Consider the following 23,750-nt stretch of genomic DNA (forward strand, 5'->3'; position numbering starts at 1 on the left):
GAACAAAGAAGTAGGCACTTAGAGTAGCTGAACTACTCTACAGCTACTCTAATTGAAATCAGAGTATTGTTATTTGAGCTAGCTCTATTTGCAGTCCATTTTGTGGTCTTGATTACTTGAATAGTTTTCCAGACTTCCAATGTGGAGGTGTTTGGGCTTTGGCAGCCAGCAATCATCTCTTCCTCAGTTTCAGTGCTCTTGCTGCTGCTCAGGGTCACTCTCTGTGCCTTTGTTATTTGGTTTATTAATATTTCAGTCCCTGAGAGTACTTCATCTCCAGGTGACATCCAAACTAATATCAGATCTGACATAAAACCTCAGGCCCGCAGTGGCTGTCCTATGCTTAGGTACTTTTCTGCTTGAAACCAGTAATTTTTGGTAATGAAGATGTCTCAAAGTCAGCAAATGGGTGAAGGTGCCTTCGCCAGGCAGGACATAATATCTAGTCACAGTAATGCAGGTTTGAGTTGGACTTAATCCTTACAGGTTGTCACAGAAGAGAAAGGAAGAGTTGGGAGATACAGGTTAGAGAAATATTAACCAGATTTACCTCTGCAAGTATGGGTTGGGTTCATCATTGGCATGCAGTACAAGGGAAGTGATAGGACAGTTTAGGATAGGACAATTGGAAGGTATTGTGTAGTAGACACCTGTGATAAATATTCACTGCTTCCTTCCTTCCTGCATTTTCTGTGCTTTTGGTAATGGTGTCTGCCTCACTTAACATAACTTAGAGGACAGGCTCCAATAGCTAAAGGTGAAGAAGGGCGTGTGGGTACTTCAGTTGGATAGATGTTCTTTGTTTTCAGCTGTCTTTTTCTGCTGTATGTTTTGACATCACTGAAGTTTACTAGCAGCGAATAGCAGAGAACTTAGATTATGGATGATACTGAGTGGCTTGAGATAAAATTGTGATGTAGACCTGACTGTCTGACACATGTCTGTGGGACGTGGCTTTCTTTAAACTTTGCTGCATGATCATGCTGGTATAAACCCAACGATTTCAGACTTCCATTGGGCATAGTGGAGATAGAATACAAGATGTCTGAATTTGCTACTCTCCCATTATGTCGCAGGAAAACCAAGTTATCAAATGATTATTTTTCATTGATTTTTGGATGTTATAATAGCAAACACCAAAAAACCCCAAGGTAATGTCATGTCTTCTTTTTCAGTCTATTAAGAATCCTGCAAAATATGGCAAGTAGTTGTCAGAAATCTCTGTAATGTATTGGCTCTTGGTCAAGTTTAATTTCATTATTGATCTGTCATTATACGTGATTGTACAGAAAATGCATTCTCAGTGTGCACATCTCTGTGTAGATACTACTGAAGGAATATGGCATAATAGCAAAATAGCAAAATAGCATCAGTCAGACTTAGACTTGTCAATTGGAGCAGCTGTGTTCACTGGCTACATTCAGTGTCATCTTATTACTTTCACTCAAATAAGCCTCTGAGATTCTTAGGTTTTAAGGTCATTTATAGTATGTTTAATGGACGTAATAGAGCCTTCTAGTTCAAAATTTCAGCTTTCCACAATCCGGTATTTGTCTTGTTGGAGAGATGTATTTTTGGTGTGTGAAACTGCTTATTTCGTACTGAATTTGTAAGTACTTTGTGGAAAAGGAGTTTGTTAGACACAATGCAGTTTTTGATGTGAAGTGTAAACACCAAACCTATCAAATTCTATTGATTGTGTTGCTTCTGGAGATGCGTAAGACTTTGTAGTGATGTATGATTCCCTCAATATTTAGGGTTTTTTTTTTTGTATGCGTGATTTATTGTATGATGAAAGCAAATGAGTTGATTTCTTTCTTTATGTCTCACCTTGATTGATCATAGGCTCTCCAAAGAGTTAGTTTGAGTACTCTTGTGGCACTTTGCTGTGAGAATATTCTTTGACTAAGCAGAGTACATGCATTGTATTTTCTTTGCATCCTCTTGGTGTGCAAAATCTAAACAATATTAAACCCACTGGATTTTTGGAAAACAGAGAAAGTAAAAAACTTGATTTCTGATGGCTGCCTACTGACAAGATAAACATTTTCCTAGAAGTTCTTTTCAGGAGAGTCTTTTTACCTCATCAGGGATCTCTGACAGTCTTTGCATGCTCAGCAGATAAGTGAAGTAATTTGTGGTCACAGGGATTAGGTAGATGGAGTAATTTATAGGGACAAAGACTGCAGCTCTTTCTGTCCAGCCATCTGGAATACCTCTGAGCCTAGAGTTGAAGACGAGTTAGAGGTCCCACTCCTTAGTGACACAAGGTGACTTAGTGACTTAGAAGGATATCAACAGGCTTGTTATGTAGAATGACTACTAATTTTTCGTGCTGGACAGGCAAGACCTGAGTGATAGAAAACTTGAGGAGGAGAAGTTAAGCAATTAGCAATAAGCATGTGTAGATAGCAGCTATGTATGTTTAGCAGGTATCCATATGTTTAGTTAAGTATTGGGAAGATTTGTGAACCTGAAGTAGTGCATGTGCACCTATTTGCAGGATGCCCGCCACTGCAATCGTGAATAAAATCTGCTTTTATCAGAGATGCTGTCCTGATAAATTATTTGGATATTTCCAGCGTTTTCAAGCCCAATTTCCTTTTGGCTGTAGTCCAGTTATTAGAAGTAACATGGAGTTGCTCTGTGCTTGTTTTGTGTCAAAATTGTTTTCCTTGTAAATGAAAATTTATTTTTCTATCTGCAAACTCTGTTTTTCATCTGTGACGTGAATTGAACTGGATAATAATACTGTTGTAATTAGGATTGCACTGACCTGTTTATTCCTCCCAGTTATGTCACTGTTAGCCTTTTCTCTGTGATCTGCAATGCAGAAGTGAAGTCTGCTGAATTAAGTAGTAGCAAATTTAGAACAAAGTAAAAAAAAAAAAAAAAAAAGGAAGATAGGAAGGATTGTTAAATGTCACAAATAGCATTGGGCAGCCAGCCAGTTCACTGGAGTGTAAGCTCTAAGTGCTGCTTATGGTATCAATCTCAATTGTGTACCTTTTGTTTATCTGTTTGCTATAAATTGCTGTCCCTCAGTGTGGTGGTGTTGGATGTGCTGAAGCATGGAGAAAGACAATTAATGTTCTTTTTCGTAATTGGTAAGAATTCCAAGCCTGATGAGTGAAAAATAGATGCATTATCATTAAGGCTATATTTTCTTCACAGTCCTAAAAAGCAACCTCTAAGCAAGTCCATTTGAAATTAGAGGACTATATAGTATTACTTTATTTTTACTGTCTTCTCCTTCTACAAAAGGGCAGGTGACCACAGTCTGTTGCTGTCTATAGAATTTCAGACTGTTGAGCAGGGGAAGGCAATTGGCTGAGGAAGCGAAAACTGAACTTATGAAGCAAATGTAGCTTCTTCAGATGAGAAGTGACATTTCTGTTCATGACGTGTACTCACGTAGATATGTAGAAATTGACCGGGACTTGGGAAAGCAGTAGAGATTTCTCCTGAGATTTTGTGGATCTGTGGTTAAAATCAAGGAGAGCGTGATAATCAGAAGCAAGTCATCTATTAATTGTGAGTAATAATTCTACTTCTTCTCTCTGTTTTAGATGTGTAATGCTTCCAAAAGTTCCCAGTTGCAGTTCAACTTGATTAGTAGAACTGTTTTTAAAAATCAAGTTTTCATTCTGAGTTGCTCAAAGTCAGTAAAGTTTCTAAAGAATACTGCAGGTTTGATTTTTTCTTGCTTAAAAAAAAAATGAGAAATTGAAGAACCTCAATAAAGGATGTTAAAAGGTAACCAAAATGTAAGCATGCTCTCCAACCACCAGTCTTCAAATGATGTCTTCAGAGATGACTTTCACCAGCAAAGTCCTTAATTGTCAAAACTGTATGCCAGGCTTCTTTATTGACATGAACAATTTCATTAATGTTATGGCTCAAGGTTTAAGAGGGGGGGGAACCCAACAACAGTTAATTAGTTGCATACGTATCTCTAAGGTGGCCTAACAAGACAGTTTCCTAAAAATGAAATGTTTCTGTATGACTTCTTTTCCAGTTATTAGAACCATAAACTTTCCTTGGATGCAGTCATTTACTTTGTCAAGCGATTCTTACATACATTAAAAAAGGAATTATAGCATAGTTTGATTATTTTCGAAAATGCCATCTTCTTGAAGATTATGGAAACAGTGAAGGACATGCAGCTGGTTGGTAGTTGTTGGAGGTGAATTGCAGTGGACTGAAAGGAGAACTAGCAGTCCTACCTAGAGAACTTCCTGGCATTACAGAGTAATGAAAACTTATTTTCAGACAGTTGGATGTGTTCAGAGCAGAGCAAAGATCGTAGCTATAACAAGAGGTGTTTTTCTGCTGGCGGCACACCTTTGTGTGAGTTAAGATTTCTATTCAGTGTCAGCTTCAGTGGGCAATGTGCCATGTTATGGGTGTGAAACTGAAAGTTAAAATGCCTATAGCTGTTTTGATTTTTTTTTTTTTTAATTAAAAAAAAAAAAAAAGTATTTCCATATGAGAATACTAAAATTTGTCATTTAAGTGGAAATGTGTGATATTTCTTGAAAACCTGTGATGTAAATAAATCATATGGGAAATGTTTATGTTGTTCTTCTGATAGTTTTAGATGTTTTCAGATCCTCTCAAACTGGGGCAGTATGAGAAGTATATTGGCAATATAAGAGAGTGGGTTTGGTTTTGTTTTTTTGCAGAAAATGCTGTAGCTGTTGTTCTGACAGGTTCAGATGTAGACCATTTTTGTTCTAATATACCACAAGCATTTTATTGCTCCCTAAACCAAAACTACTGCTATTTGTTAAATTCTTCTTGAATGGGGAAGCAAAAGTAAGCTTTCCATAGTTTGCTATAAAAATACACTTAACAGTAAATGTGAAATCCAATTGAAATAGTTGTTTTGTACAGTGTTTGAGTCTCTTTTTTTCAGCTCCACAAATTTAGAAAGCAACTGAGTTGTGCTTCCTGGTGTGTAATGCTTGCACTGCTTGACTTTCATTTTATTAATGAAATGGCTGTCAAGGTGGATGGATAGAGGGGTTAGGAATGGAACTGGATGATGAGTGTCAGGATAGGTAGTTACAAAATTCATGAGGCTTGGGATTTAGGTGGAGAGGAACGGTTTTGAAATACAAGTAAAATAGAAATTGTGTTGTCATCAGGCCTTTTTAACAAATGCACGAGTTACATTAAAAAAAAACTGACAGTCTTTGTTTTTGTTTTTGCTAAAGCAGAAATACAGTTCTTGATTGCTGAGTGTTGCTGAATGTTTTACCTTGTAATTGATATCAGTTGGTAATGCATCTGATGGACTCAGTTGATAGGTATTTATGGACAATGAGAATTAAATATTTGAAAATACTCTGCTGTACCTAGCGGACAGTAGAACAAGCTATATCTTCCACTTGTTTGACACAGTGTACTTCTGGGCAGTAAGCAAAGAATCACAGAATATCCCGGGAGTCCAATCCTGGCTCCACACAGCACCACCCAAACCCAGTGTCTGAGAGCACTGTCCAAATGCTCCCTGAGCTCCGGCACTCAGCGCCGTGCCCACAGCCCTTGGCAGGCTGCTCCATGCCCACCGCCCTCTGGCACAGACCCTGTCCCTAACTCCCAACCTGACTCCCCTGGCACAGCTCTGCTCTCTCATGTCTGTCACACAGAGCAGAGCTCAGCGCTGCCCCTCCGCTCCCTGTGAGCAGCTGCAGCCGTCATGAGGCCTCCCCTCAGCTCCTCTGCTCTGGGCTGAGCAAACACAGGGAGCTCAGCTGCTGAAGTTGAAAGTAATTCCAGAGTAAATGTCAGAAATATGGCCAATTCATTTTGTGGAGTTGTGTTCCATGGATGAGGAGGAAGTGTAAGAGTGAATCCCATGAGCAGGGAGGTCTGTGGCAAGTGCCCTGAAGAAGTGGGGGAGGAATAGGAAGATCCGTGGTGAATCTCAGGATCTTGATGGAGACTGCTGAGCTGCGGCTGGGCCGGAGGAGCAGGAAGCTGGTATTTTCCAAACGGTTTGTATCAAATGTGAACAGTTAAGCAGCTGTGAGGTTAGAACAATAGTGGTGGTCTCTTTTAATTAATTAAAATAAAAGATTTTTTTTTCCAGTTTTAGTGTGAGAGAAATACCAAGGGTTCTTTTGGAAGTGTGTGGCAGTAACAGTTATTTTGTAACTTCTGTATGACTCTTGCTGTTGTATGTCTGGTATTTGATAACTCAGCTCTGCTACCTCCTGTCTGTTCTCTTAAGAGTATATTGAAGTTTTCATCAGCGGTAATCTGTAAATTAATTACAGAAATGCGATGTCCTGGGTAACTGTGTGCTCTATTAGCTAGCTCAGTAAAGTAACAGAGGAAAAGATGACAAGATTAATCAGTTCTAGGGAAGTTAATGCTGTTATTTCCCTGGTGTGAAGAACAAATGACTTGTGGAACTCAAGTTACCAGATACCCTTCTTCTTTTGATTACAGTTACATCAAGCTTCTAAAATGGGACATGCAGCATCATTACTTCTCTCTTGCTTTATATATATTGCTTTTCCATCCTCAGTTAATGAAAGAATCTGGTCTCCATTTCTCCTGTGTTTTTCTGGTAGTCTCATCTGGATTATTTGTTTTGTGACATAAGAAAATGTTTTTGGAGGCTGTTTCTGTTTCTTCTATTTTTTTTTTTCCCCTGAAGTCTTGTGTTGCTTGATTGAACATTTATCCCTCATTCCTTCTCCTAGCTCCTTTTTATCACTTTAATGTTTTTGAAAGTGTTATCCACCTGCCTCTGTTGTGAGGCTATAGATGTCTTATAGATATCTGTGCAGCTCCCTCCTTTTTTTTTTTTTTTCTCTGGGATACTGCTGTGAGAAAGGTGGGAAGGGGAGTCATGAATCAAATACTTTTCTGTTCAGCTTGAACAAGGTCACAGTTAGAATGGATGACTATGAAAAGTTACTGATTTTTGGCCTCTTCAAAATCAGAGGAAAGCTATTTTGTTGACCTGAACAGTTTTTGCTAAGTAGTTAGAACTCATCTTTCTATAGATAATTCTCTTTGCTTTTCTGGCTTTCAAAGTTGTCAGGCATAAAAACTGATTCATCTGGGATGACAAAAGAAGGCAGAGTACTTGAAGAGAGCAATGTGAAGGCTTATGAAAATTGAATCTTCTTTCCATTTAGTATTACTGTTCAAATTGTACTGAAAATGTTCTGCATGCTTTTACAAGCAACGAAGAAAGCATCTATAAAACGGAAGGGATGAGGCCAGTGGTAATGTTCTGGTTTTCTGAGACTATATATAAAATAGTTTATGCTTGTCTAGAAGGTCAAATTAACACTGATGCTATGGCTATGATGACAAGCCTATGGAAGGATGCCATCTTCTCTGCATATGTGGAATTTCAAAAGTTATTTCTGCAGGATGTCATGGTGCTGGTGAAAGGTACTTGGTACGTGAATGGCTGGTTTCCTTCTGTGGGGTAGCTTTATGCAATGCAAAGCATGTCTTTGTGGAGCTTATGTTCATTCTGGGGGTGCTTTGCTGGTCTAATATGTGAAGATTTTTCAACTGAAGTGCTCTTGCTAGATGTAATTTAATAGACTGTTCTAATAGACTCAAAGGATCTTTTTTCCTTGGTAGGAGAAGGAGAGATTTTTTTTTTTTAATGCAGTTGTTGCTTTTTTCTAAGCTGTGAAGATGCAGTGCTTTACTGCATGTGATGTAGTTGATAAAAGATGGCCTGATAACAGGAGTGAAGTGGGGCAGTTATCATGTGGATGTCACAGGCTCAGAATGGACTTGTTTGCTAAATCTGAATAAATAGAAAACTGAGAACTTATTAGTTGGATAGAGGGAAACACTTGCAGAAGGGTCAAGCGACCACATCATTTTCTCAGGGGCATAGCTTCACTTCTGTCTGCTTTATCCCTTTGAATATGTAACAGATATTTCTAAAGTGGACAAGGAAAACTGAGAGTAAGTGAAACCGTGCTATGAAATGTGCAGTCAGAATTTTGATCAGATGTTTTTCACTTCTGCTATTTTTGCCATTAAGTGCATCATCTCTCCCTACAGAGCAATCAGAAGAAGGGAAAAATGCTTTGTAAGAGAGGAAGCAGTATTGTAAAATCATTTAAAAGTCAAGCAAAACATGGAGATTATAGATTGGTGTAATAGATGGCAGTAAGTTAATCTTCAAATGTTGGCAATTTCTGTTTAGAGCTCCCTTATTTTTAGCACTGCTGTTGAAAACATGATGGTGGTTGACATTCAGTTTGCCATTGCTCTCCTCTTTTTTATGCTGTGAAGATAAACTCTGTAGAGGATAGGTGGAAAGATGATTCATGATTACAAAGAAAGGGTTTCCATTTGTTTAGTGAGGGAAGGGTTGTGGAGATACTTATGGGAGATGGAGTCAGGGCGGAAGTGTGAGGGTTAATGATGCACTAGCTTAAGATTATTTGAAGCAAGGATTGTTTACCTATGGATAGTTTAAAGCAAAGGTGATCTTTGTTCTGTTTTGGAGGCAGAGGGAGTAGAGTTGTGTGTAAAGGTGGCAAAGGATGCTTGCCCAAGCAAAATGTCTGAAGCTCTGATGATCTTAGGCAGTAGTTGCTTATTATACTCAAACTTATTTAGCTGGAAAAATAGAAGCAGGAAAGAACAGCAGGAACCTCAGTAGGCTATGAAAACAAATGTTATGTGATGGAAAAGCTTAAAGGTGTTCTTAATATGGAAATATTGAAAAAAAAAGGGCTAAAACAAAATGACTCTTTCAGAATAAAGTAATAACCTGAGCAAATCTGGGGTATGTGAAATAGCAAGTCTGATTAGTAAGAGTTTCTGAAATACTGAACAGAGATTTGTATATTTAAGTATGATAATCCTGTCTGGAAGAACAATAGCAAATACGTGTTCCAAATGCCCACGTTAATGGTATTAGTCAATTTGTTAGGGCTGTTTTTTTGGAAATTTTTTAACTTTTATTTTTTTGTGGAGGAAAGCACATAGGTCATATTTGCATCATATTCACTCTATGCTGTTGGGAATCCTTCAGCTAAGAGGTTTTCTGTCCCCTCTTGGCAAAGAGTTAAATTGTTGTTTTGTTTGATTATACGTGTGATTCCTACAGGAGAAAGCTATTTAAGATATGTGCTGTTGTGAAAGATGGCTATATTTAAAATAATGTTTGTGACTCACTTGAGCTGCACAATTAATTTCATTTGTATGGTCTTACAGTCCTTGCAGTTCAGTTTATCGTAGAATGGCTGGGGCCAGTTGAAGATGAACGAGTGAAGATTGAAGTAGAATAATGTTGGTTGTTTACTCTTCAGCAGGAGGCTATTGCTCCTTCCGTTTCCAAAACAGCTGTGATGGAGCACAGTTTTTCACACCATACAAACAATAGATGTTTTGCTTAATGACTTTAGATATGAGTAAGGACTCTGATTTTTGCACTTATTTGTTTTTAAATGTATTTTTTTTTATTACATGAAGCATTTGTTTTGTGTTTCAACCTCGCAGGGCTTTTCTCAGAATCCTGCAAAAAACATTCTATGAATAGCTAATTTGGAAATCAGATGATCATCAAGCACAGTACCTTCTGTTTGCTTATTATTATTATTATTTTTTGCTCCCACATCTTAGCTGTGTTGTTGAAGATAGCTACTGATACTTCCTACCTACCCAGTGCTTAATGGGAACTGAATGTTCAGTTTCCTTTGCTTGACTTTCAGAACTAAACTCAGAACAACTGTGTGTGAAATACAATCACAGAAGTGAAAATATCATAACATTAATTGTGCTCATCCTTCTGCAAAAAGAGCTGCTCCTTTTCAGAAGACTAGTTGCAGGGAATTAGCATATATAGAGGTTGTAAATGCAAAGGGAAAAAAGCAACCAACGGAGAAGAAGCTGTCTCTATCTTCAGTGCATCTCTTTAGTTAAAGCCTTCTTTCCTTGCTTTTGTGACTTGTGTGAACCTCACTGTTAAACTGGAAGAAACCTGTGCAAAAGAACCAAATGTCCTTAAGAAAAAACACCCCAAACCCTCAAAACAACTACTAGTCAAAATAATGTTACCTTATAAAATTGATTTACCAAGATTGGCTTAGCCTTGTTTGTTTATGATCTTTTTTTTTTTTTTTTTTAAAGATCCACTTTCCTCTAAGTAACTGCTTGAAAAACCCTTTCACAGAAACGTTGTATTTCTTTGAACAGGTACTTTGTGCTGGACTTCGAGACAGGAATTCTGCAGTATTTTGTGAATGAACAAAGTAAAACCCAGAAGCCTCGAGGAGCCTTGTCTTTAGCTGGAGCTATAATATCACCCAGCGATGAAGTACCGCACATGTTGGTGGTCTACTCAGCTAATGGAGAGATATTTAAGCTGAGAGGTACGGTGCTGCTTAAAGTACTAGCTGTGGTGTTCTTCCTTTCTTGCTTCTGCATCTCCTCTCATTTATCTCTTACTTCCCTGTACTGGCAGAAGGTAGTGGTTGTACAGCTGTACTCTTGCATGCTACGCTATAAAACACAATGGAATAGTAATGTGGAGTTAAGTACGTGTGAGTTTAAAATGCATTTTGTCTGTGGGAGATACCTTACGTGCTGTCCACATCATGGCATTTAATTTCTAATCTTCTCCACTGCCACTGTCATGACAACAACATGTAATAATGAATCTTCTGAAGGGTTGAAGAAGGAAGAATGCCAGTGCAATACTATTAAGATTCCCAATTTTTAAATTTTAGATTTTTCAAGGATGGTCAGGGACGTTGTATCTTTAATAGGCATGCCAGCAAAATACAGGTGTAAAGAGAAGTTCAGTTGAACTGTACTGAAGAAGACCTGAAGTGTCTGCAGAATGTGGAACTTGTCTGGTTGACGGGCCTGGATGTAGAGTTTTCACATATTTAAATGCTGAGATATGGCCTTTGTCCTTCATGGACAGTGATGATTAAAGGAAAAGTTGAAAGCCATCTTGAGGTACTTCTGCTTTTAAAAATGTCTGAAACTGGTAAGGAGTGTCTCAAATCAACATGAGACAAATAACAATGAGACCTTATTGCACTTTACAACTTCCTGAAGGGAGGTTGTGGTGCAAAAGGGTCTGGCCTCTTTTCCCAGACTAATAGTAGGACCTGAGGAAACGGCCAGAAGTTGTGCCAGAGGAGGTTTAGGTTGGACATTAGGAGAAACTTTTTCTCTCAGAGGGTGATCAGGCACTGGAATGGCTGCCCAGGGAGGTGGTGGAGTCGCTGTCCCTGGCAGTGTTCAAGAGGCGCCTGGATAAGGAGCTACAAGATCCGGTTTAGTAGCCTGTGGTACTAATAGGAATGGGAGGGTGGTTGGACTAGATGATCTTGCAGGTCGTTTCCAACCTTGTGATTCTGTGAACAACTGGTAGTGATAACCATGAAGAAGTGTCATAAGCTTATTGCTTCCAGCTGCCCACAGCATCTTAAATTGAGATTTACATGTTGTGCTTCAGAAATTGCACTTACTTAAATTAGAGTAAACTAGAATGTACAGTCCCAACGAGTAAATAACCTCCCTCTCTCTTTCTTCCTTTTCCGTTCCCTCTTGTCTCCTCCTCCCTTCATCTGCTGTTATCCCAAAAAAGAGTTCTCGTGTGATCCCTTGCGTTCTCTTGCTTCTGTTCTAGCTGCTGATGCAAAGGAGAAACAATACTGGATCAATCAGCTTCGATCCTGTGCCAAACATCACAAGGAAGGTAATTCGAAGGTAAATAATTAAGAGGGAGAAGTAATGACTGTTTTAAGTGATGTAGGTGAGGAACAGAATTATCTGGATGACAGACTGACTGCTGTAATCTGTGTTTGTGTTCAGGTATTTCTGAATGAAAGCAGCAAGTTGTAATTCCTTGCTATCTGGAACAGAGTTCTTTTAGTCAGTTGGGCTTCTTTATTTTTAAATAAACATTGTCCAATTCATGGGAAATTCATGAAGTGCATTTTGGATGCTGTCAGTAGATGGTTATTGAAAAATTGACCATTCATTAATACCTATGATATGCAGATTAGTATTTAATGGCTGTTACTAGAAAGCTGCGTGTATATGTTAGCAGTGGTCAGTTTTGCAAGTTCTTTAACAAATCTGGAAGGTGTCGTCATGTGAAGATTAATATTAATTCCTTCTCTTTAAAAGTGGTGTCTGAATTTTTCTCTTCAAACAGATGAATGTTTTGAATAGGTACTTCAAAAATAGCAGAATGATGAGTTGAGTGTTCCCTGCCTCTCGGCAGAAATGGCTTGAACCTATTTGAATTCCAGTGCCCCTTGAAGGTGGGAGAGATTACAAAATTAATAAAAACAATTTCAGGAATAAGTCGCTATTTTTATTTTGTGTGCCTTTAGTGTAGGTACTGGAAGTCACTCAAAAACAACCAGCAATTTCTGTTCTCACCTTCAGTCCTTTGAACACTTCCATTAATATATCTTAATATATCCAAGAATGAAAGGATTGCTTTCCTGCTGTGAATTGCTTGCTATATAAATAAATAAATAAGCACATTTAACTGCAATTGGAAAGGGCTCTGCCTGCCCTGCTCTGGCATATGATATATCATCATATGTTAGCTGAACAGCTGGATGATATTTTTAAGAGAATGGCATTCACTGCAGTGACTGAAGTGAAATAGAAACATTTTTTTCTGCTTTTTTTGAGTGATGGTGACTTAATAGGAAGTTATTCTAGTTCAGCAAAAGCCTTTTCTGAGAAAAATAAGTAACTTAGTTTTTCATTAATCTTTTTTTCATTTTTATGCCAGACATTTAAATGTTGTTTTTGTGTGGCTGTGACCCAGTGCTATTCTCTATGTATTTTATTTATATATACTATATAATATCATCATGTTCTCTAATAATGATATCTTATAATAATTTTTATATTCTTCTTGAATCTTTTGTGGAGTTTGTGTTCCTTTGCTGAAGTTTCCTGAGGTTTATTGAAGTCCTGCAGGTGTAAGCAAAACATAGTTAAATCTGCATCTGATTATATCCCTTTCTCATAACATGTTATGTTCTTATTACAACACAAAACTGTTGTATGAAAATGTTGCTTGCATACTGAATATCGTCCGAAGGTGAGCTGCACAGCTGACAAGTAGACATAATACAAGCTAAGTCTGTTGCTGTGTTCTAATTAAATTTTACATCTTAATGATATAAAAGCAATAAAAGGATAATGTTCTGGCAAATAATACCCGTGCTGTAGGATAATTCCAGTGTTCTCAATATCCCCATACAAGTTTCATTTTGCTTAATTACAGAGCACTTAGCCTCCAGAGAGTGCCAAATCACACTCGTTGGAAGAAGTCATCTGTGTCTGGATAGGATTGCTGCTTTTTTTTAAAGACAATTCTAACTCAATTGGATTGTCCATGTCTTAATTAAAGTCAAATTGGAGTTTGGAGAGAAAGTGAATTCAAAAAGTAGGCCCATGCATGATTTTTTCTGGTAATTTCTGAGAATTGTCCGAAGCTTGATCAATTTTCAATTTCTTTTCCCTTTTTCTCGAATGTTTGATGATGGTGGCTGTAAAACCATTACTGAATACACAGAATGCCTTTTATACAACTCTTGTAATTTCAGCATATGTATCAGTTGTTGGATTGGCATATATAACCCTTGTTTCTCCTAGTGTGTATCAGCAGCGTGGCAAGGAACAAAAGCCTTTATCTTGTGAAGCAGCTTGTGCCTTGTAGTGTGGTGAGATGAAAACTCTCCGCTTAGGTTTGTGGAAGAACAAAGGACTAGACTCCTTGTTCCAACACTCAGCTCAGAGCTGAGCAGTGAGCTGCAGAAAATTGAGTGGTGCAGTTTCTTGTTTCACCTCATCCCATCTTCCAGTTCTCTGCAGCTGCACACAGCAATCTAGTTCCCTTCCTTTTGCTGCCACCTTTTGTACAGATTCTGCTGTGTTTCACACCTATGGGAGCTTGGGCATAAGAAACTGGCTCATTGAGGAGTCAGGTGAGCGCTGATAAAAGGCAAGCAGGAGACATGACACTACTTATCATATGGTAAAGCCCTGCTGTCTTCCTCCTCCTGAATTGAGAATGGTCAAAATGAACCTGGCTAGAAACTAACCTTCCTCTGGTTTAGTTTCAGGCTGTGTATTTAAAACTGAGCCAACCTGATGACTGCTTGTCTCTGAGAGATTTTCTGGCTCTCCTTCCTCTCAATCAGTGTTCCTCGTGCCTGTTACAACCATTGTCGGGCCCTTTGGAAAGGCTGTTTGGTGAACTAAATTAGCAGAAAATTTTGTTTACTTTTCTGTCTCTCCTCTGGTTTAACTCCCTGACATTGTTGTCATTGGAGTCAGTGGGCATCATTTTATGGAGAGAGAGTAAAGAATGAAGATCAAAACTAAAACTGCTCCACCTGGGACAGCTGCAGTGATTTATTTGTAATTTAGGAACAGCACCCATAGTAATTTCTGGAAATTACTGGAAATCTGGAAAAGAAGTCAGTACTTGCCTGAAATAATTGAGGCAGATGTGTACTACTTCCTGTATAGCTGTAAGAATGACTGTCAGATCTTTGCAGGCTCTTCTTCAGTTCTCTCAGATTTCTTTTTGCCTTTCCTTTTGCCTGGTATGCTTTTCCACTTCTCTCTTTCTTAATCTGGAGAACTGTAATAAAGCATCGTGCTTCTAATTAAAACATGCTTTGGAAATAATCCTTGTAGTGAGGCTGAGAAGGATGCATTGCTTGGCTGTAGATAAGTGTTTTTCACTTCCCTTCAGAACTCGCATGAAGATAGAGTTGCTCACATCGCTGGTTTCAAAATCTTTGAAAGAAGTCTTGGAGAAAAAAAATTCAAGGCTGAACATAAACATGCTGAAATGATTCTTGACAAATAAAATATTTTTATGAACAAATAAACGTTACTCTCTTGCTTAAAAGCAGACGAATGTATCGCCTTACGTAAAGATGATAAAGCATGGTAATAATCTGTTAGAAAAGTTAGTGCTGTACATAGAGCTGTACACAAATATGCAGAGGATTCCATAAGCTAATCCCTTTTCAATGCTAGAATTTGGATTTTATGTAGTTTGTCATTTGCATTTTAATATTTCTGAATGATCAGAATGTAATTTAAACAGATCTGTGCATATATTCAGTATTTGCTTCAGTATTTGCTTACTTAGGATGCATTGGAGAAAGAAATAGATAGGAATTAAAATACTGAATGGTGGTGTCTCAGTTGTAATTACTTTCTGACTGTGTGACTTTCCACTGCTTTGAAGCTGTACACGGGGATTTGTGCTGTGCTGGGTATGTATATGGAGGAGTAGAGGAATGTCGTTTCAGTATTTATTATTCTGCAGAAAACATCTGTGGCACAGTGCCTCTGAAGCAGATGATGATTATCATCCATAAACAGATATGACAGTTCACTTCAAAAATTAGTTTATTGATCTCTGGAACATTTGCATTTGCTTTTGAAAATAAACAAAACTGTTTGCTTCTGGTAAATGGTGAAAAACTCTTCTCTGTGAGGAGAAAGAGTAACCTCTAGGGAAAATGAGTCATGAAACATTAGTGTAGTTGAAACATTAGTATAGCTGGAACTTGCTGTTCTATGGTTACATTATTTAATTGTTGAGATTTTTCATATCCAAATTGAAGCATTCAGTATATTGCTTTTTTTCTCCTGGAGATGGACAGTCAAAATAAGGAGCTTAACCCAGGACTATATTAGCTAGGCATACTTTAGAGAGTTGTAGGTCATAAAACAAGGATGAATGTGAGTACAAATAACCTTTTATTATCTTCTGTATTTTTCTTTGATTGGGTTCTTTTTACTAGCAGGCAGAGTGTTGGAGCCATGGTAAAGTGTAGCCTCAGGAAAGGATATTTGTAATCCCTTTCAGATGCTTCAGCTTGTGGGTTTCCTGGCTCATTACTAGCACCATGCATTACTGATTATTGAAGAACTTATATCTTCCTTTTGTCTCTCTTTTCATTGTTATTATTTTTTTTCTATTTACTTGCAAGCCAGAAGGCAGCGGCACCAAAGAAAAACATCTATGGTAATAGAGGAAAGAGCAGGAGATTAGGAGTAAAGTTCTGTCAGTTTGATTTCCTGGGAGAGTGAATTTGGGAAAATCACTGTTGCAGTATGTTGTGTAATTAGATGGCTTTTGGCTGTTTAAAAAAAAAATAAAAAAATCACATTGATTTTAACATTTTTAACAGCAACACTAAAGTTGATTTTTGCACAGCTGTGTGTCTAAATGCAAAAGATGCTTTTCATTCCCAATTTTTTGTTTGAAGAAGTTCTGCAAAAGAAGAGTCAAGTACTTGGCTGGGATGTAAGTGTTGACAACGTGTTGCAAAATTAGAAAGTACAGGAAGGGGTGAGTGTGTCATTCCAGGAAAGGTCTCTCCTGGAAGTTGCAGGAAGAAGTTGGTTACCAGCCCTATGTCCTTGGGTTATGTATGCTCAGTGTTCTGCTGCTGGGACAGATGCCTGGGGCAGGTCTGCTGCTTCCAGCTTCTGGGGAGTGCTGTTCCACTTCAAAAGGCTTTCTTGAGTGATTGTAGAAACTGCCTACTGCAAACACTCATCTGCATTTTGCATCTTTAAGTGCTTCACACTTACTAGTATCAGTTCCTTGCAGTTCTGTGTCATTTTGGCCATTGTTCAGGTTTTGCACCAATCTCATGAATTAAGGCACGGAACAGAAGGAAGATTACTTGCAAGCTGAGGTTTTATGTCTATCTTTGGGATGCGCTTAGGGTGAACTTTCTGAGTAGCCAGTGGTCCTTGTGTAGAGTTCATCTGGGTTCTGTATGTTATGGACATCTTCTAACGAGTAATTCCGAGATTAGACCTGAGAAGATTTGTATGGTGGGCTAGCTGCAGCTTTTGTGCTAATGGTGCCCTATCAAGTCTTTGACTTCCAGAAGTACATTTGGTGAAAGCTGTGTTGTGTGTGGAGACGCTGTCAGAGAGAACGTGTGGTGCCAGCTGCATTCAAAGGCTCTGGGAGCACTTTCAGTCTGTTTTGATCCATGGCCCAGCTGCAAGCAGTTCATGGTGGTTTGCAACAACGTCTTGAAGCAAAATAAGATAATTGTGTGAAATACGTACAAGTCAATTTATGAATGTCTCTCAAACTGTGCAAGTTAAATGGAATTATTTTGACTGCTGTTTTTTCTGAAAGCTCATTCTCTCTCATTCCTTTCTGATTCTGTGTTTAAACAGAGATATTGCATGGATCTTTCCTTATTTATTTTATATTTCTTTTGTTATTTGCAGATCTATAACTTTTTTTTCCCCAAAGAAAATAAAAAACCATAATAAAACTAAACTTCTCATAGAGTGTTGCCTTCCTTCAAGTGAAACTAATGGCTGGACTCGCTGTTTTAAATTGCTGCTGCTTATCTATGTTTTGTGATCAGTGTAGCTATATAAAGGTAGCAGTCGTGGATTTTCTTTCATATTGTGATAGCATGATGCTAGAACATCAGTGATTCTCAGAAGATTTAATTCTAAAAATAACTTTTATTAAACTGAAGGATATGTTTCTCTTATGCTGAAGAGTGAAGTGAAAGTATTCTCATGCTAGTCAATTTTGGAAAGAAAATGAGTAAATATGTTCTGCTATCATGCTAGGGGTAACTAACCCTTTTCTGTGAGACTTCTATTTAGAAAGAAAATTCAGTCACATCCAGTTTTACTCAACTCCTCTTCTGAAATACCTTTTTCTCAGTTATTTTAAGTTGTGGTTGTTTCTAAACAATGCTATGTCATATGAAAGATGAATTTTAAGAAATGGTGAAACTCAGTTTCCTTTATGATAAATTTCACCCTTATGCTCTGTATGTGAGAGTGGGTGGCAGGGGGAGCTTGTAACGTAGTTAACTCTTTCATCTTGTCTGAGCCAGATAATCTGCCTCATCATCTACAGTCACTGTAGTGGTAATATAATGCATGACTTTAATTCCAGTGCTAGCTGACACCCGTCTACCCTGTATTTTGTCTTCTTTTAATAACTACAGAACTGCAGTGCTTGTGAGTAACTTGTTAACGTACAGGGAGAAAGACTGTACTCAAGTAATACTTCTGTGTACTTGCCAACAGACTGTAGGAATAGTTTTCCACATTCACAGTAACTCTCAGAAATATTGAAGGCTGCTGTCATTGCTTGTGCAGAACTGGTAGGAGATATGAAATGTTTTTTCACTCACTGCACTGTGTCTTTACCTCACTTTCTAAAAGTGGTAGTAAATGTCATGCTCTGAATTGGCTTCTGTTTTATGAGGTAGTAGTTATTCTGTTTCAATTTTAACCTTACAGATGCAATGAGCAGTTTAAATAGAAAAGCTTTTTTATATTGTACCCATATATGATATGTCAGAGTGGTCTAGTGCGTGTCTGAGCTTGGCAACAGAAAACAGAGGTAGCAACACTGATTAATGATAAGATAAGAACGAAGAAAGTTCTTGAATGTTTAGATGAATTTTATAGGCTGTATGTAAGGAGTATTCATGCTGCAAACACTATTGGAAACTTGTTTCTAGCCTTTTAAATTGTATTTTCTGTTTATCCTAAGCTCACTCCAACACCTGTTAACAATTTAAACTGTACTTTGGATAGGTCATATTTAATTGAACGGATTGTGCATTGGCTTTGCCAAAATTGCAGCTCTTTTCATGGTAAAATTTCAGCACTATATTGTTTCAAAAGTTTATCAGGTAAAAGCATTATTATAAGATTTCTTCCTTGCTATTCACACTAAATAGTTTGAATTATGGGTCAACATCTTCATTAAAAATGTCTGTGTTGACAAATGTTATTATTCAGTCTTCAGAATCCTTCCTAATCTTTCCTAAAAAGTGTGCTTGTAGGAGTCTAGAAGTGTGTTCTCACTTACGATTTTGTGGAACTTTTTGAGGAGGCCAAGTTCAGATCATTCTAGAAAGGCAGTGGCCACAATATTTCTGAGAAGATCTGTGCTGAGCAATGCAGATGCTTCAAAAGGAATAAGTCAGTACTGAGCTGTTAGATTTCCAGGTCCAAGTCTGTGAGGAAGGCAGAACACTGCAGATCTATAGCCTGAACTGCAGATTAATGATTTGCGTAAAGATTGTTAACATCAACATTCTGTTGCTTGTTTTAGAGCATTTCATCTTCCCGAAGTAGAAGCTCATCTCTGCTGCCACCTGGGACAGTTAATTCTCCTAGTGGCCAGAAACATATGAATCAAAGTGGGCCAACTGTTGTTACCATCACACATCACAAATCACCTGCAGCTGCTCGAAGAGCTAAGAGCCAGCGTTCTGGCCAACTCCATGAAGTTAGAGAGGTAAGAGAATCTGATAAGACTTGTGCATTGCTTTGGAGTAAACAGTCTAGTCTGACAAGTCAATACTTCTCTTTGTTTCTTACTCTCTGTAACTGTTTTGTTTTGATCCCTTTGCTGAGCAAAAGCCTCTCTTTAGTTCTGGTTCAGCTTGAAGTCTGGTGTGTGCAGGCTTTTTATTCTTTGTGCACATACATTAAAAGGTGAAGTAGCACCCAGACTTTGCAGTGGTGCTTCAGTGCTGGAGGAACATCTCTTTTAAGCTGCATGCAGCAAAACCTTTTCAATTGGAAAAAGGGCCGTAAAAGATCTAAGTGTAACTGGAAAAGAATTATTCTGATGAAGGAATGTGGAAGAAGGAGCAGCTGCCCCCCATCAGCTGTTTGTCTCTATACGGCCACGTCTTCACTTCGTTGGCATTTTGCTGTTGTTGGCCTGCGATGGAAGAATGCTGTGTTCTTAGGAAACAAATAAAAAAACCCAAACAAACAAAGAAAAAATGTTTATTTCTATGTGTGTCTATCACAGTTTAAAAACTGTAACTCCTATACTGATTAAAGTCTGTCTTCTAGGCAGCAAAAATAGTACAGAGATAAAGCTTAATGTGGCAGACATTCACAGAGCTCACTTTCATCTTTCATCCCTTGTTATTTTTGTTTTGTCTGAACTTCTTGCTATTCTCTAATAGTGCCTTTGTAAGTCCCTTTCCCACCTTTTTTACCAAAGAAACTGTTGGCAGCCTAACTTTAAAGCAATCTTTTATCACGTTAGTTTAAAATATCTGCCTTCATCCTTTAAGTTACAATCTGAAGAATCTACTTTTAAGTTTTGTCTCCTGGAATGTTTTATGAATTGAGGACTTTTAAAGTAAGAATTTGAATAAATTGTCTTTGTATGCTGTAATAGTGAGGACTTGGATTACACATTCTGATGAAGAATGCTTTTTTTCTGCTAACAGTAAAAGTGAGAATTTCCCTTGTATTCAGTACAGTATTAACAATACTTGTTCTGATTGTCTGATATTCTCTGCCACTGATTGTCACTGGTGTTGACTTTATATTACAGAGAAAACACATCTATTTGTTTTTCATTAGAATACCCTGTCTTTGTCATCTCCTCAAGTTGTTTCTACCTTACTAAATGTATTTGCTCTTATAGGCTGAATCCAGAGAGTACATTACTTCAATTAATAGAATAAACAGTGGGAGCCGTAGCAGATTCATTGAATAAAACTGACTGAGACCAAAAGGAATTGAAAAGGAGAGATTTAATGTGTACTGTTCATAATAATTTGGAAAGGGACAAAATCAACAAATCTGAAAGACTGTATTTGGGAAGGAAATGAATACTAGCTTATGTTTAACAGAAAAAATGTCACAATACTATCTCTGCAGTAAATGCTGGTGAATGCTGACTCATTTGTTTATAGAATATTGCAGTGTGATGTCACTGCTTAAAGGTAAACATGACAGGATTTTATTTTGTAATTATAGATAATAACTTTACTATATTTTATGTGAGTCACAGCCCAGGTAGAGCATCAAATCCTGTGAGAAAAGCTTCGAAAGCAACAATAAAAAGAAAAAAAAAGATACAGAACATATGTTTGAAAGTTCAAAGAAATGGATATTTTTCAAGGAGAGAAAATTAAGCTAAGATAAATATAGAAAGTTTTTATAAGGATTTTTTAATGAATTAAGAGATGTGGCCAGAAGCATTCACAAAACTGCCCTTAAATCTGGTCCTTTTTTATGTGAAAAAAGGAAAGGTGGGATGTAAAAGTGCAGAAAGAGAGTCAACAGCTGAATCTTTGCTTTTTATTTGGACGTGGGTATGGTTACAGTGAAGACAAGTCTGCAAGAGGTTTACAGATCTGTGTGTTAATGTTCCCTCCCTGATGAAGTAATTGAAACTTCGACATCCAAATAAGCCTTTTTTTTTTCTCCTTAATGTGCTATAAAGAGGACTATATTAGCATATTACATCTTGTAAAATGCAGTAGTTGAATCAATGGAAGGAGCTGATGTGCTTCTGGAAAATGAGAAGAAGCCTTTTTCCTTTTTTTTAGAGGAGGGAAATATTTTAAACAATGTTATGGTAATGCTGTGATTTCATCTGTGAGACCTATGAAAAACAGGAATGCAGCAGAAAGCTCATCCTTCACTTGGGATGTACAGTCTTCACTACCTTGTGTAATATCCTTGGAAAGTTGAAATTGTTGCTCAATTCTGGACCAATTTATTCTGATATGATGAAGTTATTTGCAAACAGTGAAGTGCATCTCTGTGTAGCAGATAGAACGAATGGCTGACATTTTGCACTGATATTTGGTGATACTTGGTTGTTCTTTTTCCTTTATAGTTAAAATTAACAACAGATTGTTTTTTGCTGTTGCTTGTTCTGGCTGACTTAATTTTTTTTGACAAAATAGAGAATTGAAGCATAAAATAAACTATACCAAAGAGGAGTAATTAGAACCAAACTGTTGTGCTAAATTTTACAGAAGTTGTATAAGTGCCCGTGTAGGTACCCAAAATGACTCATGCAGTGCAGTGTTTCTGTTCTGAAATCAGAACTTTTCAAAATCAAAGATTACCAAAACTTATAAAAAGTGATCTAAGAGTAAAACTAAGCAGTAACGTGGAGCTTTTGACTGCCATAAGACTTAATACTTTTCCATAGTGCTGAGTTAAAAAGAAGCTAAGGACCATTGGTTTTCAGTATGGTGTATTTTTTTAATTTAAATTCTACTATTCTCTTAAATGAGATTTTTAATTAACTTGATCTTGATTGTCCAGTCCGTATTGATTTTGAAATACTTCATCAGAAGTGAAATTCATCATATATTGACCTGGAAGAACTGATATGTATGTATGTGTGTATATATGTATGTCTAGTTCTGCATATGTATATATGCAGATCTGACCTCTCTGTTTGGCCGTAACTTACCACTAAAGGAGTGATTTTGACTATTTTATAGTAATCAAAATGTGTGTGGTCTTGACATCACATTCTGTTTTTTAAACTATACGTCTCGTTATCCTCTTTGCAATTTGTGATAAGAGCTATACCTGCAGAATTCTTTCCTATAGGTGGTTAAAATTAGCTGGAACATAAAGCCAAGTGGCTGCATCACGTTCCTTATTAAATTTTAGCTGCCATGGAACTAAGTAATAGTGGCACACTTTATCTTGGAACAGTGTTCGTTTTGGCTAAGAATAAGTGATTAGAATCTAGCCTCTGCCAGGGTTACTGCTGTTGTTGAAGAACCAAGGATCGCAGTATGTGAATGTTTTGTAACAACGTACGTTAATAATTTACAGACCATTGGAGAAATTAAATAGGGTTAGCCAGAAGAAATCTACAGAAATAGTTATTTTCCATCATTTTGAGGAGTGAAAAGAAAATTTTGGATCCCTCTGGAATATGGTGTGTTTAACAAGCTATGATACCGTATAATGGACTTAGCATTGGCATGCGTTCTGAGCACATGTAGTGAGATCTGGATTTCATGAGGCCTCCACCAAGGTGATATACATCACAGGTGGACAGTCCCTGACTTTGGTGAGGACTGTTTTTGGCAAGATTACAATCCTGCTGCTTCTTGCCTCTCCATGGCCATGTATTATTATTATTATTTTATATGTCATTACCTTTTGATCCCTGCAGGAATTACGCAACTGACTGGTAAGTTATTTGCTTCCTCTAGAAATTTGTGTTCCTCATACAGTATGAGAAGTGCAAGCATGCTGCACTTTCTTCCTAGCTGTCCAACAGTGTTGGTGTGATTAATTACTATCCATACTGTTGTAGACAGAAAGTTAAATTAGACCACGTAGGAACAGATACAATTATTTGATGTCTTGCAGGGCAGTTTCTTTGGAGACTGATTGTGTGTAGATGTGTCATCTCCTGAGGCTATTGGTTCTACCACAAGTTAGTGTTGCTTAACTTAATAAAAAAAAATGTCTCCTTAGGGAATAAATGGGATGCTTAAATCTCTGTGGGTATCAGGCTAAGTAGTAAATGTGCTTGTGCTTATAAAAATTACAGTACTATAAAACAACAACTATGAAGTTGTATAGGCAAGAGTGGAATACTTTTATTATGCAAATCTTCACCTCATCTTTGTAGTTCAATGCATAGGAGCTGCACCTTTCTAAACTACACCTTGTTCTTAACTTTTGCTTGAATATGAAATCAAACGCAGCGTCATCTTGGTCTCCAAATGCACAAGCAGGGAGAGTTAAGGTTGCTATGGGAATCACAGAGCAAATGTTCTGCTAAATTACACCATTTGCCCATGTGAGTAATGTCAAGAGTGAATGTCATTTGTTGTTTGTTAAATTTTGTTGTTGTTACTCCTAATCTGAAAAATATTAATGATGCAAACATGGCTTCTTTTTATTAAATTTTTCTCAGCCAGTAGTTT

General features: G+C 37.5%; 1 protein-coding gene across 1 annotated transcript in view; it reads left to right on the forward strand.

The window, feature by feature from the left end:
* OSBPL10 (oxysterol binding protein like 10) overlaps positions 1–23,750 on the forward strand; it is a 100,202-nt gene that overhangs the window by 19,974 nt on the left and 56,478 nt on the right. The window contains exons 2-4 of the mRNA XM_042816760.1: positions 10,198–10,373; positions 11,645–11,724; positions 19,136–19,321. Coding sequence (XP_042672694.1) covers positions 10,198–10,373; positions 11,645–11,724; positions 19,136–19,321 — 442 coding nt within the window. The remainder of the gene's footprint in view (positions 1–10,197; positions 10,374–11,644; positions 11,725–19,135; positions 19,322–23,750) is intronic.

The sequence above is a fragment of the Centrocercus urophasianus genome, unplaced genomic scaffold, assembly GCF_019232065.1.
Source record: "Centrocercus urophasianus isolate 14NV4802_14NV808 unplaced genomic scaffold, USGS_Curo_1.0 seq_16, whole genome shotgun sequence".
NCBI classification, from domain to species: domain Eukaryota; kingdom Metazoa; phylum Chordata; class Aves; order Galliformes; family Phasianidae; genus Centrocercus; species Centrocercus urophasianus.